Below are 20,813 nucleotides of genomic sequence, written 5' to 3' on the forward strand. Positions count from 1 at the left end.
ACGTCCTTCTACTCTGCCATCTTGGTTCATAATCGAAAATAGCTGATTTTTAAATGTCTATGAAATGTGAAAACTGTGAGAAGTGTAATTATGTATACTCTGTTATAAATGAAGACTTTCATTATTTCAAAATCCTTTATTAAACCTTCACTGTGCCCCGACCCTATGCTGGAGCACAGTGATCAATAAAATAGGGTTTCTATTTCCATGTTCTTTCTTTTTATTCCTGGTGGTCATTAACAGACATTTAAAGAGAAATTGATTTTGTTAGCTCTAAACTCAAACTTGAATGACCAGAAATAGGCATTTTGCCCCCATTATGTTTTTTTTATTTTTAATTAAAAAATTTTTAATTATTGTAGTTAATATGTAATGTTACATTAGTTTTAGGTGTACAGCAAAGTATTATGTTATTTTTTTCCAGATTATATTCTTTTTTTTTAACATCTTTATTGGAGTATAATTGCTTTACAGTGGTGTGTTAGTTTCTGCTTTATAACAAAGTGAATCAGTTATACATATACATATGTTCCCATATCTCTTCCCTCTTGCGTCTCCGTCCCTCCCACTCTCCCTATCCCACCCCTCTAGGTGGTCACAAAGCACCAAGCTGATCTCCCTGTGCTATGCGGCTGCTTCCCACTAGCTATCTATTTTACGTTTGGTAGTGTATATATGTCCATGCCACTCTCTCGCTTTGTCACAGCTTACCCTTCCCCCTCCCCATATCCTCAAGTCCATTCTCTTATATTACAAATTTTTGAATAAACTTTTTGTTGTATCTTTTGGATCTTAAAAGGTGTAAGTCTGGGCCGATGACAAATTACCAGGAAATTGAACCTGCACTTTTATCTTCTAGTTTGGGAGCATGGCAGAGTTTACATGCTCTTCAGATCCCCAGCGAGCCCAGGTTTATGATCTTTCCATGTGTGGAGTCCTTTTTCCAATGCTTTACCACTAAGATTTTGAGATTAAAATGGTGCTTATGGGACTTCCCTGATGGCGCAGTGGTTAAGCATCCACCTGCCAATGCAGGGGACATGGGTTCGATCCCTGGTCCGGGAGGATCCCCCATGCCGTGGAGCAACTAAGCCTGTGCGCCACAACTACTGAGCCCGCGCGCCGAGAGCCTGTGCTCCACAACAAGAGAAGCCACCGCAATGAGAAGCCTGCGCACTGCAACGAAGAGTAGTCCCAGCTCCCCACAACTAGAGAAAGCCCACACGCAGCAGCAAAGACCCAACACAGCCAAAAATAAATTAGTTAATTAATTTAAAAAATAAAATAAAATAAAATAGGGTTTCTTTGCAGCAACATGGATGGACCTAGAGACTATCATACTAAGTGAAGTAAGTCAGAAAGAGAAAGACAAATACCATATGATATCACTTAATTTGGAATCTAAAATATGACGTGAACGAACCTATCTATGAAACAAAAAGAGACTCACAGACATAGAGAACAGACTTGTGGTTGCCAAAGGAGAGGAGGGTGGGGGAGGGATGGAATGGGAGATTTGGATTAGCAGATGCAAACTGTTATATATATCAATAGAATGGATAAACTAGCACAGGGAACTATATTCAGTATCTGTGATAAACCGTAATGGAAAAGAATACGAAAAAGAATGTGTATGTGTGTGTGTGTGTGTATTCAGATATCACTTTGCTGTAACCTGAAAGTAACACAACTTTGTAAATCAACTATACTTCAATAAAATAAAAAATAAAATAGGGTTTCTGCCTTCAAAGAGATTTCACCCCACCAGTAGAGCCAAGTCACATTAATTGTGATTATTTTTTACATTCTGTAATAGAAGTGTTTTCAAAGTGTGATGAGATTACAGTTGAGAGCACAGTGTTATTAGAATCAAGCATCATATCACTCCTCATTAAGATTAGGAAGATTGCCATTTTCATTTCTGCCATAGACAGACGACCCATCTTTGACTCCCTTACTGTCTCCCAAACCACCCTGTCCCACCAAAGATAAGAATTGCTTCTATGAATTTGTTATCAATGGCTTAAAGTCAGAAACCGAAACTAATTTGTATGCTTTTGTCCCATGTTTTAGTGACTGTACTGGCGATATTTAATGAATTGCATGCAGATGTGGACCTTTACGCACTTCTGTTTGGAGAAAGTGTCCTAAATGATGCTGTTGCCATTGTACTGTCCTCGTAAGTAACAATATTTCTGCCTGGGAAGAGAGACTCTGGCTTCCTGAATGCTCTGGGCTAAAATCAGAGGCCCATCTTAAAAGTGTTAAATTTTGAATTGGGTGCTCTTCTAAATGAGGCTTATCGACTTAGTTGATAAAGTTATGTTGCTTTGTCCAGTTGGCAGCGGTTGGAATGCTGATACCATCGTAACATGGTGACTGCAGATTAAATTAAATGAATACACCATGGGGAGTGCTCTGCAGAGTGTAGATACCTATGTTTGTCGATATTTGTAAGTGCCATGGTGTAAAACCAGCTTAGTGTTTTTTAACTCTCTCTTTAAACTCCAGGTCTATTGTTGCCTACCAGCCAGCGGGGCTGAACACTCACGCCTTTGATGCTGCTGCCTTTTTTAAGTCAGTTGGCATTTTTCTAGGTATATTTAGTGGCTCTTTTACCATGGGAGCTGTGACTGGTGTTGTGACTGCTCTAATATCCTTTTTGTAGTTTCTGCCCCTGCCTAAGTATGACTATGTGGCATTGCACTTGGGAAAAGAAAGTTCTCAGTTCTTCCTTTCAGAAATGAATCTTAAATTAATTGTTCCACTGGGGGCTGGGGGCTCCTGAAATGTCACCCTTTGGTGAAACATGACAGTCGATGGCCTAGCTAAGAGTTTGAGAAAATGTTTGAGAGTGTAGCTCTTGGCTTAGCTCTGTCCTCACCTTTGTGTTTTCTGTCCTTCCTATAAACCTGTCGGAGATAGGAGCTTGGGGGAAGTGTCAGTTTTTTTGGGGGGTGGGGTGGGGCTGAAAGAGTGGAAGAGCCAGGAGGAGGCTGGGAATCAGGGACCACCTCTCAGGAGGCTGGGAGGAAGCAGGCTGTGAAGTACTTTAGCCGCAGCCTGACTGCTGTTGTCCACTGTTCCAGGCCATATGGGACTAACGTGGCCGTAAGTAGCCAGGGACTATCTGGGGGAATTACAGCAAGGTGGCCTTCCTTAAGCCGAGGACTGCACAATATTGCCTTAAAAACCAACCAACCAACATAAAAGCAAAGTGCAGAATGAGCAGGCAAGCCTTCCACAGGTTAAGATTTAATCATTTTAAGTGTACAATTCAGTGGCCTTAGGTGCATCCACAATGTTGTGTAACCATCCCCGCTGTATCCCGAACCTTCTTCGTCATCCCCAACAGAAAGTGTGTGCCCATTAAACAATATGATCCCTATATCCTCCCCTCTCCCAGCCCTTGGAAACCTCTATTCTACTGGGAAGCTTCATTTTCTTTACTTTCAAAACCAAGCAGCAGCTCTGGGGCCCCAAAGGAAGAGCTGAAGGGAAAGGGTAGCCCTTAGGGAGGGGTCCTGGGCTAAGAGAGTGTGGTTCTCGGTGACCCTGATGCTTGTTGCTGGAGACAGTTCCTTGACAGGAGCTGACGTGACCAAGTTTACCAAGCTGCACTGCTTCCCCCTGCTGGAGACGGCGCTCTTCTTCCTGATGTCGTGGAGCACCTTCCTCTTGGCGGAAGCCTGTGGGTTTACCGGTGGGTTTCCTCTGCCCTTGGCCACCCTTCCCCTCACTGTGGCGGAGGCTGTGGGAGCTTGAGGGGAGCGAAGAATTCTTAATAGCTGCTGCCCAGAGTTGATAAACCACTCACGGAGCGTCCATATGGAGGACTGCTGAGCAAGGCTGGTGTTCTGCCTTATGAATAATTTAGTTTCCCAGAGCTGCATATTTTTTAAAGGATACGCTTTATTGTTTCAAACTCCGTTACATCTTTGAGTACTCATTCTAACTATAAGTAGATACTTAGCTGCAAAAGTTACTGAATATATTAACACCTTATTTGTATCCTCCCCTGGATTGCTTCGTTATTTTACAAACAGTAGCAATAACAAGCAAAATATATATCCTTTTAAAGGTAATTTTGCTTCTACTCAGATGAGTGTGAGCACAATTTTTCCTTGTTTTGTTTTTGGTCTGTTTAATCATTGCTTTTCAATACTGTGTTTTTATGGTGCCCGTTTCATAGATTATTAGTGTGAGTGATCATGTGGTTTTAGTTCCTCACATTCCCTCATTAAAAAAAATAAATCATTGGATTTTTCTATTAGAAAACTCAAGTACAGTTACTATATATACATAATCCAGGTAATTCGGAAGTCCTTTTTATCGTATTTTCAAAATATTGCAGCATATCTTTATATGCCCCACTTCCTTTAAAACTTGACAATCATCTGTAAATATATAGGCAAAGTCCCAGGTGTGTTAATTGTCTTACACAACAAAATAGTCACCGTTAACCAGAAATCTAGATTATCAGGGCCAGGATAATTGGACTAGTACTCTGGATCCATTTTGTCTGAAGCCCTAGACCATGCAAAAATATAAAGCATTGGTTTGAAATTAAATTCATTCATTCAGTGAACAGAGAGGAATATGACAAAAGTGTGTGATGGGCGCACACTTCACAGTCTCTTTGAGGGAATGAATGCTAAATGCCATGCCATATAGAGATGGCCAATTCAGTAGGAGTTTAGAAGAGGGGAGAGAATGCTCTTAAATCTGGAACAAGAGGTAAATCAGTGGCCTTGTCTTTGAAGGAGGGCAGGGTTGGGAGAAGCAAAGGTTGATATGAGAAGTGTGGGCAGAGGGAGCTTTCAGTAATAGGAAATTTTCAAAAACTTTCAGGAAGTTGGATATGCTGGGCTTGACTACCTTAACTTTTTGTTTCAGGTAGGATTTTTTTCTGCTTTTTTTTCCCTCCATTGATTTTTTTTTTTTTAAACTCTCTTGCCAGGCGTTGTAGCTGTCCTTTTCTGTGGAATCACACAAGCTCATTACACCTACAACAATCTGTCGGTGGAATCAAGAAGTCGAACGAAGCAGGTGAGGGAGAGGCCTGTGTCCCCACAAGTGACCTGCGAATACAAGGGAGGGGACCCACAGGGTTTACGGCTTCCTTTTCCCTTTTTGTGCAGCTCTTTGAGGTGTTACACTTCCTGGCAGAGAACTTCATCTTCTCCTACATGGGCCTGGCGCTGTTTACCTTCCAGAAGCACGTTTTCAGCCCCGTTTTCATCATTGGAGCTTTTGTATCCTTTTTTTGGTTCCCCCATTTTCTACACGGAAAGACGACCACTGCTGCGGAAGCTGTAACAACAATAATTTCTAGTTTGGCGGGGAGGTGACTGAGCCAGCACTGATTCATGGTATTCTTATGATGAGAAAAAGAAGGCTTAAGTGGTAAATATAAAGCTAAGTGTATTTGATTTCAAGGACCGGTGTTGATTCTAGGGTTGCCCTTTCTGCATTTTCTGTGTAAGGTGGCCTTTCTGTTACACTGGTGATTGGCAGGTGGTAGTTTGTTTTTTAAAGCACCCTTCCTAGCAGAGCTAAAAATCAGCAACCAGTATCAGTCCCCCAAATTGTTTTTTTCTCATCGCCACGTGAATTCCAATCCAGGAGCTTCCCCGTTTGGAAGACCTGAAGGTTCTGTGTCTCTTGCTCTCAGCTGCACGTGGTTGCACGCAGCCCTTCCTCTCGCCGCCCAGGGCAGCCCACAGGCAGTGTGCACGCTTTCACCCAATTCCGTATGGTGACCCTTTTCTTTAACGCAAAAAAAAAAAAAAAAGAAAAAGAAATGGAGAGGAAGGGCAGATGAAATGGAGAAATACTGGGTTCTTTGATTTAGCCCCATCGTGAGAGCAGTTTTTGGAAGAGAGACACAGTTTTGGGGGTTGGCTCCTCTCAAGTGAGGAGAGATACGAATGCCCAGCAGTACGTGGACAGCTGAGGGCTTTGCTCAGTTGGCCTCAGATCCTTATTGTTTTCGTTAAAGTGAACCCTTCTGGGCCTTGGAACTATAGCAGGAGTCCACTACTGCCTTTTCTGAGGTCTCATGGGTATCCTTAGATCTTGGGATGCTGGCCCCCCCAAAAAGGAGTATTTTTCTCTTCTGGGCTTCTCATTTATTGTGCAGGTATAAAGGATACTCACCAAGCAGCTAGAGAGCGACAGTGGCCTAATGCCATGCCAGAGTCCTGCCAGTTAGAGTGTTATCTGCTTCAACTGGGGCTCATTTCTTAGATTTACACACTCAACAGACCAAGAGCTAAAGATCCAGCGGATCAGTGTTTTTATTCTTAAGAAAGACCTGGCATGTCATTTTGATTTGTATTCTTAGCGCGGCATCCTGTGAGAGACAGTGAGAGTGCTGCCTTGTTTACAGCGCGGGGGCCTTGTTCAAGGGGGAGCCGGGGCCTCTGTGAATCCTGAAGGCCGCTTCCACTTGCGGACTTATGCGTGGCTCCTGGGATGGAATGTTATAAGCACGACCTCTTTCCTTCTATGAAAAAGAAAACAAAACAATAGCAAAAAGGGAAAAAAAAGAGAGTGAGAAAAGAAGAAAAGTAGTTAGTATTTTATCCTAGAGAAGGCAGAAGACAGTCCCGCCCTCGCTTCTGTCTGAAACAGCTGCAGCTCCAGCTGGTCGAAACGGAAGCTCCCTGTTCCTCTGGCTCCCACAGTGGTTTCCTCCTATGACCAGGGCAGTGTGCATCTCTCTGCTGGGCTCTGTTCTAAACTCAGCAAGTGACGAATGACCGGTTTCCCTGAATTCTTTGGTTTGCACAGTAAGAGTTCCTCTTCCACACTCCTCCATTTCCATCTCTTACCTCCCCAAAGATATGTTAGCCACTTAGGCAGATAAATCTCCCCAGGGTGATCCTTGTGAGGAATATGAATATGTCTTCATGGTAGGAATACTGTAAGTTTCCCCACCTCTTATTTGTAGTATCTTCCTGGTCATACAAACCCCTGATGTTTACTTCCAACCAAAGCTTACAAGCTCACCCACCAAGCTTTCTCTTTATAGTTTGACTCAGGGGTTAGTAATTTTTTCTTCTTGTGATTTTTTTTCTTCCAATAGAGCCCAGCACGCTCTTTGCTTCTCTTAACTCCCCACCCCAGCCACGGCACCTTAGCTTATTTCTGGACTCATTTTTAGGCAGGTCGGAGACTTGGTCCATATCAGTTTAATCAAATCAAGAAGTTACAACAGTGTGTTTAACAGGCCAAAAATTGTCTCTGTGAGCCAGGAGGTTGGGAAAATTGGCCAGTGGAATCCCACTTGCTGCTGAGACTTGTTTGGTGGGAAATGAGACAGCCTGCCTTCTCTGTGCAACTCTCCTGATCACAGCAAGGTGTCATGGCATTCCTAAAATTCTCTGCTCAGTCACAGGTTGTGTGAAAGTGCCATCCTGGAAACGTGTTGGGCCCTTAACCTCCACCTGGCGGCCAGGTTGCCATCTTCCTGGGAAGAGCTGCACACATCTACCCGCTCTCCTTCTTCCTCAACTTGGGCAGAAGGCACAAGATTGGCTGGAATTTTCAACACATGATGATGTTTTCAGGTAAAAAAAATGAGTTTTATTAACTTTCTATGGAGTAAAAGAAATAAAATATACTCACATTAGCAAGATGAACCCCAAACTGGAAGATAACAGCTGTGATAGTTCTGCTTGACTTACACTGTCTCCCAAATGCTTCCTCTTCACTACAAAGCTGAGAAGAGTGGAGAAGCCACTGAGGGGACAAAGGACAATAAAGAAATATGTGGAGATAAAGAAAGGAGAGAGCAATTGGCATGAGGTAGATGGTGCAGTGAGAGTGGAAAGCATCCGACTTTATAGACGAGACCCAAGTAAGAGCATCTCTGTAGAGCAGAGGGAGGAGATAGGCAAAAGGCCACCGTGACCCTTAAAGGTGCCTCTGTCCGGGAAGGGGGAGAGGCTGTACAAGAGGCAATGTGAGTAGCAGCCCTTTACTGCCACACAGTAGTTCTTGGAGGCCTCAGAGAGTCATACTGAAATCACACCAGCAGGCACTGCTCAGCAAAGCAGTTGCTTTGTCTAGTCCTTGCTTGCATCTGCACTTAAGTACACAGCCCGCCTTAATGATTTCCTTTCACTCTGACACACATTTGTTGAGCATCCTCGTTATATAAGTCACACTTCAAGGTTGTGGAGGATACAGAAACCCACCTCCTTCCAGGAGCTCACAGTCCACTGGTGGGAGACAGGTGTACAAAGAGCTAAGTTTCTCCCAAGAGAGGCTGGTGAATTGCACAAGAGAGGCTAGTGAATTGCACAAAAGAAAAGCAGGGCCCAGGGCCATCTTCGCCAAGGGGTAGCCTTCGAACTGGACTTGGATGCAGTGGCATTTCAGGAGGTGGCAGGTTGGAAGGGCAGGAAAGCATTGCTGTGTGTGGCTTTTTCAGGGAAGGGTAGCAGTCTGGTTTAAATGTGAGACACATGGGATAATGCAGAACGAGAGTGAGGTTGGAAAGGGAAATTGCATGTAAACTGGTGCAAGCCTTCAGGTTGCATCTGAATCACCTGTTGGGCCGGTTAATAGCAGATTGCTGGGCCCCACCACCAGAGTGTGATTCTGAGGGTATGGGGTGAGCCCCGAGAATTTGCATCTCTAACATCTTCTCGGCTGCTGCTGCTGCTGCAGCTGGTTTGAGGACCACACTTCAAGAATCATTGCTGGAGTCTAGACCACGGAGAAGCTCCAGTGCTATGCCAAAGAGTTGGGCTTTTATCCAAGAGCAGCTGGGAAACGTTAGAGGTTTCTGAGGAGGGCAATGACAGACCAGATCGTCCATACATATTAGAAAAATGCCAGTGGAAAGAGAAAGATTAATTGGAGATAGCTCAGTCACCTAGACAAACTTTTAAGTGTGTTCATTATCTTCTGTGCTAAAACACTGAGAAGTACACAGTGCTGTTTAAAGATATCTCTTATCAAAATTATTTTCTGCTGGGAGAAATTTGGCTTTCAAAAGGAACTCATTCTTCAGGGCTATGAAAGAAATACCTGAGGTTTCACCTTCATATTGCTTACAGTGTTTACCTAATAAAGAAGAATGGAGCACGCGTTGTCTCTCTCTGGCCCTCAAGTTTTCTTCTTTGAGACAACGTCCATTTAAAGGTTTAAATATTAAGTGGTGTCGTAGCTGGCTGTAGGATGGTCTAGATGTGTGTCAATATTTGACTAGGACAGATTAATAGAGAACATCAACTTTGCTCTGTTTTTTAATGTATATTTTACTGAATCACTCTTCTTTAGTGAATTGTTGTGAAGTTCTCAGGTTAATGAAATTGTGAAATTATTGGAAAAGGTGGGAAAATATGTGAAGAAATATAATGAGTATTAATTTTTCATTCTCATAATATACACACAGTCTTACGCATGGTGAATAGGAATTTATACTAGATAGCTATTAAAGACCATGGATTACGTCTTTACTATAGAACAAATTAGGAGCATGGTATGGGGAAGGAACAAAAGAGCTTAGAAAGAGAAGCTCTAGAACATAAAAATGTGGCTGTAGACCAGGGGTCAGCAAATTTGGTTGCTGCCTGTTTTCATCTACCCCACGGGCTAAGAATGGCTTTTACAGATGAATATTTGCAACCTATTTGATGATAGGGGACACTAACTTTGAAACCCAATTAACTGAAATCTCCCACCCCCAGAAGAATTCCATTCTTTTCACTAGTAGACCTGGATTACAATAAATTGAACTCATTATTACAATCATTATTATTACTTATTATAATTACTTATTATAGTTTTATAACATGGCACTTATATATTATAGTACTTATTATGCTCTTGGTTTTTGTCAATAAAATTTTGTGGAAATTTGTTTTCTCTCTTTTATGTAAGTACCTACATAACATCTTTGGTTTTTCCTCTTGGCCCACAAAGCCTAAAATATTATCTGACACTTTACAGAAAACTCACCAACTCCTGATATAGATCAGGTTATATTGTTACTTCTCTGCTTGGCTTTGCTCAGGAAATGCTGAGCTGTTTTGTGCATTTCACATACTCATACCTAGCCTGCTTCTTAAGTTTATAATGACTGTATAGTGCTTGGGTAGTACTTGGATCACAGACTTAGAGAGCTTATATGATTATTTCTTATTTATATTTCTTTTTGGTTCATGTTATTATCAGGAGAATTATTTCAGTAATAAAAGAGTATTATTATTCTAAAATGTGCTATACAAAGCGGTGCAGTGTTTTTCTCATTGCATTTGGGCATTTTGCAAAAGAAAACTTCAAATAGGGGGAAATCCTATTCCTTTAAAGTTATTTTCTGTATAAAACAACTCGACTCCTGAAGCATAAGCAGATACAATTTATTAGCCCCAGGTGGCAGCAGTGGATTTGAGGACACATTGTTATTTATCCTTATGACAGGACAGCTTCCTCTTTGGTCCCTGCAGGCCTCAGGGGAGCGATGGCATTTGCACTGGCTATTCGAGACACGGCATCCTACGCACGCCAGATGATGTTCACAACCACCCTCCTCATTGTCTTCTTCACCGTCTGGATCATTGGTGGAGGCACGACGCCCATGTTGTCATGGCTTAATATAAGGTTGGTTTGAAACCAAGGCCAGTTTTGTGTCTAACTATGTCACTGTTCCCGTGCAGGGGGTGCTACATACAGCTTAGTGCATGGAAGGCTTTTATAGTTTCTTGTTTTGTTTGGGGAAGGATTAAAAATTTAAAAACAATAAATAAAAATTCAGAGTATTGAATTTTCCACGAGAAAAAAAAATCATTAAACTGTTTGTGGGTACAAAAACATAAGGAATTAGAAACACCTGGACCTTGCTAGTGCCGCGACATTAGGGCAAGAATTCAAAAAGTCTTAAAGCTGCAGGAGAGAGAATAGACATAGCTGCTGGCAATGTCTGGCATTTCACATTCCTTTGAAATCAAACCTAAGGCCTTGAAAAATAAGCTCATCAGCTGGAAATAAAGGGAGGCCATTAGAGTTTTGTTTTAGGAGGAAACTGTATGCCGCGTCTCTTCTTGCTTTAGTGCACAGAAGAGGTGACATTTCCTGCATAACCCTCACTTCTTGCAGCCTCATGGACATCCCCGGCCTGTGGTTTTGTAGCTGTGTCAGCATGGAGGGTCATTGACCCAAGTTTGATTTTTTTTTAAGAGCATTTGAATTGCAAACTGTGCTTGTGAGCTCCAGCACCTTACAGTAAAGAGGACATTGGAACAGGGGTCAGGAGACCCACAGCCTAACTCTGACCCTGGTTTAAGACAAGCTCCTCATGTCTTTTCGGCCTCTATTCCTTCACGTTAAATAAAAGCGTGCTGTCACCTTTTCTCCAGGTCCCTGCAGCTCTAAGTGTGTCCTCTGCGTCATCGAAAGTGCTCTTGCCACTTGCCTCAGTTTCAGATCTGCAAAGGGTGAACATGCTGGGAATGAGAAGACTTGGGTGGCGCATAGGTGTGAAGAATTCTCTGAAAAGCCACAAGATGGCAATGTTTTTTTTTTCTTTCTCTGCTGGCTGTTGGTTTGCTCAGGGCTGACAACTGCGGAGTACACCTAGCTTGAAGGAGGGAGAAACCGACAAGGATCTTGCAGTCATCCTTGGGGTCAGGGAGAAAACTGGGATTTGAGAGAATAGTCTCCCTCTTCTGGAACTTTTATATTGATGGGAGGCAGGGACTCCTGGGCGTGGCCACTGCCGGCTGCACCATTTCTGGGTTAGTGGGTCTCAGCCTCAGATCTGAGTGGGTCTGCAGAACCTGGGTGGGCTTATCAGTAAGAGTCTTACAATAGCTAACGTTTGTGCTGCAGTTGTTGGTTGAGATGCCAACACGTACATTAAGATAATCCTCATAGCATTCCTATAAGGGAGTTACTACTATTATTTTCATTTTAGAGCTGAGGAAACTGAGGCACAGAGCAATAACTTGCCCAAGGTCACAAGGCTTTAAGTGGGCAAGCTGGGATTTGAACCCAGGCACACTCTTAGCTACTGTGCTATACTGCCCGAAAGGCTTGCTGTGTTAGGGACCATTTTCATGTTGTAAAATTCAGGATGATTAAAATTTCAGTTTCCTGGCGTGAATCTCCAGAGTCATATTAAGGAAAATAATTCATCTGTGGAAGTAGAAATCTGAAGAAGATAATGTACAGATTTTTGGCTTTAAACTTAAGACATAAGATGGTATCATCTTTGTTCTGTGTAGCAGAATAAGAGCAAGAAAGGAGGTTTACCCTGCACAGAGTTGAGAACCTTTGCATTTGGTGACCTCTCTGAGATTACTTCCCGCTCCTATTTATCTGGTTACCCAGTAGGTGCCCTGGATGCTCAGAGCCTGGTTAAATCGTGTTTGTTTTTCAGGCTATTTCATAAGTTCTTTTCTGACCGCCGCCCCCCCCAACACATACAGGACCAAATAACTTTCCACTGAGAGTAGACAGTTGACTTGTGACATTTTGCACTTCTCATAACCCTTTTCAAAAAATGGGCCATTGAAGTAGTCCTACCCAGAGCCGGGAGTGGGGGCTGCTTTCCCTGATGTGTGCAAGCTGTATATGTACACATATAATAATTGGATTGTGAAAATATTAATGGGATATGTATAGCACTTAGAACATAACAGCTAGCACATGGTGAGAGGTCAGGAAATGACTGCGCATGAGGGATCCAGTTTCTCCCATATCCTTGCCAGCATTTGGTGTTGACACTTTTTTATTTTAGTTGTTCTAATAGGTATGTGGGGATACCTCATTGTGGTCTTAATTTGCATTTCTCATGGCTGATGATGTTGAATATCTCTTCATGTGCTTATTTGCCATTCTAATAAGCAATGGTGAAATATCTATTCAAGGTTTTTGTCCATTTTCTAATTGGATTATTTGTTTTTTTAATTGAGTTTTGTCAATTCTTTATTTGTTCTAGATACTAGTCTGTTATCAGATATGTGGTTTGCAAGTATTTTCTCCTAGTCTGTAGCTTGTCTTTTAACCCTTTTAACAGTCTGTCATAGAGCAGAACTTTTAATTTTAATGAAATGCAACTTATTTATTTATTTTTAACATCATGGTTTTGGTGTTATGTCTAAGGACTCTTCATCAAGCCCTAGGTCCCAAAGATTTTCTTCTGTGTTATCTTCTAAAAGTTTTTTAGTTTTATGCTTTACATTTAAATCTGTGATCCATCTTAAGTCAATTTTTATATTAGACATGAGGTTTAGGTTGAGGTTTTATTTATTTATTTATTTTTTGACTATGGCTATCCAGTTGTTCCAGCACAATTTGTAAGAGAGACTGTCCTTTGAATTACTTTTTCTCCTTTGCCAGAAATCGGTTCGCTGTATGCATTCGGGTCTGTTTCTCTTCTGCTCTGTTGATTTATGTGTCTGTACCTCCACCAGTACCACACTTTTGATAACTGTGGTTATATAATAAGCTTGAGCATCAGGCAGAGTGGGTCCTCCCACTTTATTCTTTTTCAAAATTGTCATAGCTCTTCTAATTCCTTTCTATATACATTTTAAAATAAGCTTGTCTACATCTTAAAAAAAAACTTGTGCTGGGATTTTCATAGGAATTGTGTTAAACCTGTATATCAATTTGGGGAGAATTGACATCTTTACCTCATTCAGTCTTCCAATCCATGAAAATGGCACGTTTCTCCATTTATTTATGTCTTCTTTGATTTCTTTTAGCAGTATTTTATAGTTTTCAGCATAGAATGCCTGTGTGTGTTAGAGTTATGTCTTGAGTATTTCTTCTTCGTTTTGAGCTATTTTAAATGTTATTCAGTTTCACTTTCTGTGTGTTCATTGCCAGGATATAGAAATAAGGCTGGTTTTTGTAGGTTGACCTTGTATCCAGACACCTTGCCAATTTCACTTATTAGTTCTAGGAGAGTTTGTTTTTGTTTTTATAAATTCTTTGGGACTTTCTGTGTAGACCATCAGATCATTTGCAAATAGAGACAGTTTCATTTTTTCCTTTCCAACCAGTGTGCTATTTCCTTCTCTTAACTTATTGCTCTGGCTAGGACCATCAGTACTATGTTAAATAAGAGTGATGTGAGCAGACATTCTTGCTTTGTTCCCGATCTTAAGGGGAAAGCATTCAGTCTTTCGCCAGTAAGTGTGATGTTAGCTGTAGGGTTTTTGTAGATGTTCATCATCAAGTTGAGGAAGTTCCCATCTATTGCTAGTTTTCTGAGAGTTTTATCATGAACAGATGTTGAATTTTATCAAATGCTTTTCTGTATCAATTGATATGATCATATGATTTTTCTTGTTTAGCCTGTTAATATGATAGGTTACATTGAGTAATTTTCAAATACGGAACCACCCTTGCTTGTTAAACCCCACTTGGTTGTGGTGTATAAATAAATGTTTTACATACTGCTGAATTCTATTAACTAATATGTTGTTAAGGATTTGGGATACCGGTCTGTAGTGTTCTTTTTTCATACTGCCTTTGATTTGGTATCAGGGTAATCTGGCCTCTCAAAATGAGTTGGAACATGTTTCCTACTCTTCTGTTTTCTGGAAGAGGTTGTTTAGAATTGGTGTTAATTCTTCCTGAAGGTTTTATGGAATCCTCCAGTGAAACTGACTGGTCCTGGAGTCTTCTTTTCCAGGAGTTTTATTATATAAATTATGAAGCCAATTTCTTTAACAGCTATATCTCACATTGGTGAGTTGTGGCAGTTTGTGAAATTGGTCATTTTCATCTAATTGTCATGTTTATGTTGTTCATAGCATAACCTTATTATTGTTTTTATGTCTGTGAGATCTGTAGTGATATCCCATGTTTCATTCATGACACAGTATTGGTAATTTGCATCTTCTCTCTTTTTTTTTTCTTTCACTCTTACTAGAGGTTTGTCAATTTTAATGATGTTTTCAAAGAACTAGCTTTTTATTTCATTGATTTTCTGTATTGTTTCTCTGTTTTCAATTTCAATCTGCTTCTATATTAGTTCCTTCTTTCTGTGCAACTCTACCCAGATAGTGTAGTGAAGCAAAGTGTGCCATTGGTGAAAAATACATATGGTGTCAGTTCATTGCGTTTTTTTCAGATGTGTATAAATAGTGATATGTTAGAGGTAGAAACTGACATTTACGGAGATTACATCAAAAGAAATTCCCTCAGAAATAAGGTAATGAGACTGATTGGTTTTTGTGGCTTGGGCTTATGGTGTCACTTAATGGCCACGGATCATTTATGTGGACCAGGTTCTTATTCTAAAATGATTCGGAAACCCCCTGAAGTTCAGTGTGGTGTTTTGACGTCTGTGACCTCAGTAAGATCAGTACCTAGTTGTTTCTTACTTCTCCAGGCTGCTGACAGAGGTCCTGATCAGCTGCTAAGTGGCTGCCCAGAAGTCAGAAGCCCAGGGTAGGACTTGGAGTTCCTCCATAAATAATTAGGAGTTAGCTATGACTTTTTTTTTTTTTTGCGGTACGCGGGCCTCTCACTGTTGTGGCCTCTCCCGTTGTGGAGCACAGGCTCTGGACGCACGGGCTCAGTGGCCATGGCTCACGGGCCCAGCCGCTCAGCGGCATGTGGGATCTTCCCGGACCGGGGCACGAACCCGTGTCCCCTGCATCGGCAGGCGGACTCCCAACCACTGCGCCACCAGGGAAGCCCAGCTATGACTTTTAACCATGGCTAATTTCTAGTCTGTGTATAATATAAAATGAATATAACCACAAATCCAAAGCCAGATCACTGCTTTCCAGAAATCCAACTTATCTTTTTAAATTGGAATTTTGTGATTGCTATTTTGTTTTTTATCATTTCTTTAACCATTAAAAAAATTGAAATATAGTTAATTTATTACAATGTTGTGTTAGTTTCAGGAGTACAGCAAAGTGATTCACCATCCATGTTGCTGCAAATGTCATTATTTCATTCTTTTTCGTGGCTGAGTAATATTCCATCTCGTGCGTGCGTGCGTGCATGCTTGTGTGTGTGGTGTGTTCGTATATCACATCTTCTTTATCCATTCCTCTGTTGATGGACATTTAGGTTGCTTCTATGTCTTGGCTATTGTAAATAGTGCTGCAATGAACATTGGGGTGCATGTGTATTTTTTTGTTTTGTTTTTTGGCCACACCACACGGCTTGTGGGATCTCAGTTTCCCAACCAGGGATTGAACCGGGGTCACAGCAGTGAAAGCCCGGAATCCTAACCACGGGGGCTACCAGGGAACTCCCGCATGTATCTTTTCGAATTATAGTTTTCTCCTGATATATGCCCAGGAGTGGGATTGCTAGATCATACGGTAATTCTACTTTTAGTTTTTAAGGAACTTCCATACTGTTCTCCATAGTAGCTGCACCAATTTACATTCCCACCAACAGTGGAGGAGGGTTCCCTTCTCTCCACACCCTCTCCAGCATTTATTATTTGTAGACTTTTTAATGATGGCCATTCTGACTGGCATGAGGTAATACCTCATTGTAGTTTTGATTTGCATTTCTCTAATAATTAGTGATGTTGAGCATGTGATTGCTATTTTAAAACATAATGGCAAAATGCTCAAATTGCTTTCTGGTAATATACAAACTTCAAATTGCCTTCTGGTAATATACAAACTACATACTATTTTTCTTAGTCTCTTGAGCAAGTTGTTGTTATTCACAAAGGTTGTAATTTTGGCAACTTGAAAAAACCATCAGACGCGCAGATTCAGCAGATGAGCCTCATCTATGTCCTGAGCACATTTTGGTGGCATGGTGGCTGTCCTCTTGGAAGGCCCAGCTTCAAGTGACACACCAACGAAGTGGTGGTGATTGTGGGGGGTTAATGGCATACACCCAGGCAGCCAAATGAACAGGATAACCTTCATACTCCAGAGTGCAGCAATACAATCACCCAAGGACAAGTAAGGTCACTCTGCTAGGTATAATCCTGTCACATTGAGAGTTTAAGATAAAGCTCTTTAAAGATAAATTAAGGAATAAAGGCAGGGAGAAGCCCTGAGATCTTTATGTAATAGCATTTGTTACTGGATATTTTAAAAGAATTTAAAGACGCCACCTTGTAGTCAAAGGCAATATCCTGTAAGGGGTAGAGCTAGGGCTCTGGGATCTAACAGCTTCAGTTGCAATCTTGGTTCCATCATTTTCTACCTTTGTGACCTTGGGCAACTTATTTAACCTCTCTTGCTCTTAGTTTCCTGTCTGGGTAAATGGGGATGACAACAGTGTGAAGATAAAATGTGATACCAAATAAACATGATAAAGAATTCTGCCATTAAATGTACCATCTGGCACATGGAAAGCATTTAGTGTATTTTAGCTATGACATTATCATTGCTAATCATAACCTTAATACTGCTGCTATTACTATTATTATTACTAGTGAATCTTACATTAATGGAATCCAGCTTGCTTTTCTGGAATTTGTTACAATTTTTCAATACTGTAGTCTGGTTTAAGTCACATTCTGAACATATACCTAATTAAAAGTACCACCTTAAGAAGCATCATGTTCTCACTTGCTTTTTTCAGGGCGTATTAGTAGCATGAGTATTTGGGCATTGTCTAGCACAGTGTTTCTCAACCTTTTTTTTCCATCACTGCCCCTCTGAATAAGAGCCTTTAAAAATGTTCTTTTTATCTACCTCTTCCACTGAAATTTTAATACCACAGATCTATGTATCTGTTTATGTACTATGGTGCTTTAGAGGGCTACAAACCACTGTAATATCTAAAAAAATTTTTTGTCCCATAAGAACCGATTTTCATGCCCCTGGGGTCTATATCACCCCCCACTGAGAATGCAGGACTTAGAGTAGGGGTTCTCAGCTATGGGCAGTTTTGCCCTCTCCGGACATTTGGCAATGTCAGGAGACATTTTTGGTTGCTCCAGCTGGAGGGGGGTGCTACTGGTGGTATATTGCAGGTAGAGGCCAGGGCCCAAAATGTCAGTCAGTAGTGCTGAGGTTGTGAAACCCTGCTCTTAGTATGATGGTGTAATTCAAATGTAGTCTGAATAACCCAGCAGTTATTAAGGGAGGGGAAAATAGACCGTGTCAACTCTTGAAGCCATAAGGTAAAGAGAATAGCAGAAGTTGGGTTCCTGACCTTCGGGTACAACCCATGGACAGTGTGATTACTTGTCTAGAAAAAAAGGCCATTTTATCTTCTGGTTTTGCTGTTTTCAGTGATACAGTGTTCTTTCTGTCAAATATGTGTAAAACTATGTGTAAACACTTCAAATATATGTTTAATAACAACTTTCTGTTTTCTAGTTTTTGTATGGATGTGTCTTGCTTTATAAAACAGATGAATTCCTGAAAAATTATATGAAGTCATTTTCTATGAGTTGCATTTATTACTCTGATTTCATTACGTTATATTTTGAGAGGCTTGTCTTCATTCCTAATCAATCCTCATTTGACTTGGCTGCTAACATTGTTGCTTTTGATGTAAATTTAGCAGCCTCTCTGGGTTTTAGAGAACAGGGGGACAGCTTAAGAGGGGGGTGCGGATTTTATTCTTTGATGGACGTGGTCCAGGTCATGTGCCCAGAGCTCCTAGTTCCCCTGTTGTCCCCGTCACACTCACGTTCCCTTCTTCTGCTGCCCAGAGTTGGCGTCGAGGAGCCCTCCGAAGAGGACCAGAATGAACACCGCTGGCAGTACTTCAGGTGACACAGGGCATCCTCAGAAACAAATTAACTGGGCCTGGCTTTTCTCCTCTTTCTAACCTGAGATGTTTCTCTTTATGCTGTTTGTCTCTTTCTTCCTTCCCCGTGTGCGCCAACCATCTGCCCCTTTTCGAAAAGGGGCAGGAGGTCCGGTTAATCATTATTCTACCCTCCTCTGGGCTGATTAATGTGTTGGTGTTCTTGAGAGTCTGTCCCCCCTCGCCCCATTTTGGACAGTGTGTGGCACCAAAGCTGGAGTTGGTGAGTCTCTCCGTGTACAGCTGAGCTTAGTTTTAAGAGCAGCCCATTTTCAGAGCCACAAATGCTTTCCCCACAAAATTCTGCTTGTGATCTAGTAAACAAGGCTTTTAAGTCATAAAGAGAACTCGAATTTTATATTTCAGCCATGACTGGGGTATGGTTTACACCATTTTAATTAAGCACCAATGCCGTTTTACTTTTTAAGTATGAATTTGTGTACTTGTACCTTATCATCGTGAATCAGAAGATACAAAACACAGATTTTTCTTTAAATCAGAAGATAATGAAAGACTCTTCTAATGCAATTTGTTTCTCAGTGTCCATCCAAGTTTATCATTTGATTATGCCTAAGGGTGGTGATTTGGGGCTATCAGAGTAAAGACTTTAGTGTTTCTTCTTTCCTTTCCGTATCTTTAACTGGCATGCTTTCTTCCTGATCTGATTCTGGGTGCTGGTAGATAAATCAAACACAAAACAGGCTTGAACTCTGTTCTTCTCTCGTTGTGAAAGTGTTTTACTCTCTGAGGATAGTGGTAAAAGCCGCAGTACCTGTCATGGGGCATGAATCTTGGGATATTGCCAGGCCCCAATGTAAACTACAATGACATGCATACAATTATTTGAAGCATTTAAGTTCCCTGGATTCACACTTTTTTCTCCTGCTTAAAATACACACACATACTCACACACACACACACACACACACACACACACACACACACAAATTCATTTTCGGAGACCTGACTGTAACTACCAGTTAAGTAGCAGGGGAAATCCTTTCCTTTGAAATATCCAACCTTCAAGAAGGAAGGTCCCTCAGGCAAAGTGCAAGTTATTACACTTGGGACATGAGAGAATTCAGATAATGATCTGTTTGTTGTTCAAGGTTTTATGTGAACATGTGTGTCTCATATTCCCCAAATAATTTAGGACCTCAGCCATTCCAATTAAAAAGTAAAAACTTGTTGATTAAATCTAGCTTCTAAAATTTCTGAGATTTCATGGCATTTTATATGGTGGTTAATCAGAATGTACATACTATATCAAAAGGGAAATGATTCATTTTTTGTATTCATTCCAGAATGAGCACATCTGTGTGATAGCTTTATTTTCTCATTCGGTATGGGATTACCACATTCGTCTTATTCTTAATGAAAGTAAGGATAATTCAATTCATTCTGGAAGAAAAGACTGTTGTATGTGCTTAGATGAGCTCAACCCTGATGTATCAGGGGAGTGCTAAAATATGATGTAATGAAACAGCACAGAAGTTTTAGATTTATATGGTGGCCTAGATCAAAAGCGTTATAACAGGTCAGGAGGGAAATATATATTGTGGACAGTTTCCTGAAACCAGGAATTTCAGAAAGTTAACGAACCCTAAGTCTTCTGAAGCACTGTACTTAAAATACTGTACCTGGTATTTCTTGCTGCCCAGCACACCACCACACACCCTGCCCCAAGGGTGAGGCCCTTTGTAGGGGTCCATTACCATCCTTGGGAATTGGTCCAAGAGACCCTCAACTCTGCCAGAAAAGTAATCATTCAATTGTCCTGAAGTAAACAGCCTTGAATGGGGAAAGAAATCGCAGAACACGGTCTGTGTCGCAAGTCCCCTGGTCTGTTTTCTTTTGGCATTTAAAACCCAGTAGCAAGCTGGGAAGCAGGTTTACTTTCTCCTATTCAGCACTTATGTCAGTAGCAGGGACCTCCGAGACCCTCCAAGGGGCCCTCCCAAGTTACTCCACCTGTGGGAGGGCCCCAGAGGTCTTTGGAGGCTCTGAGTGGGCCAGGAGTTGGGCTGCATCTCAGGCAGGTAGTTGGTGGTAGCAAGTGGCTGCGGCAAGTATCAGAACTGCCATGGCAGAGG

General features: G+C 41.3%; 1 protein-coding gene across 1 annotated transcript in view; it reads left to right on the forward strand.

The window, feature by feature from the left end:
• Nucleotides 1-20,813, forward strand: part of SLC9A7 (solute carrier family 9 member A7) — a 145,945-nt gene that overhangs the window by 93,619 nt on the left and 31,513 nt on the right. The window contains exons 6-13 of the mRNA XM_089904934.1: nucleotides 2,074-2,179; nucleotides 2,512-2,667; nucleotides 3,579-3,703; nucleotides 4,961-5,049; nucleotides 5,142-5,255; nucleotides 7,463-7,574; nucleotides 10,464-10,617; nucleotides 18,623-18,682. Coding sequence (XP_089761060.1) covers nucleotides 2,074-2,179; nucleotides 2,512-2,667; nucleotides 3,579-3,703; nucleotides 4,961-5,049; nucleotides 5,142-5,255; nucleotides 7,463-7,574; nucleotides 10,464-10,617; nucleotides 18,623-18,682 — 916 coding nt within the window. The remainder of the gene's footprint in view (nucleotides 1-2,073; nucleotides 2,180-2,511; nucleotides 2,668-3,578; nucleotides 3,704-4,960; nucleotides 5,050-5,141; nucleotides 5,256-7,462; nucleotides 7,575-10,463; nucleotides 10,618-18,622; nucleotides 18,683-20,813) is intronic.

Source organism: Delphinapterus leucas, chromosome X (assembly GCF_059928025.1).
Source record: "Delphinapterus leucas isolate spDelLeu-1000000601 "Yukka" chromosome X, BTC_Dleu_Yukka2, whole genome shotgun sequence".
In the NCBI taxonomy this organism is placed as follows: Eukaryota; Metazoa; Chordata; class Mammalia; order Artiodactyla; family Monodontidae; genus Delphinapterus; species Delphinapterus leucas.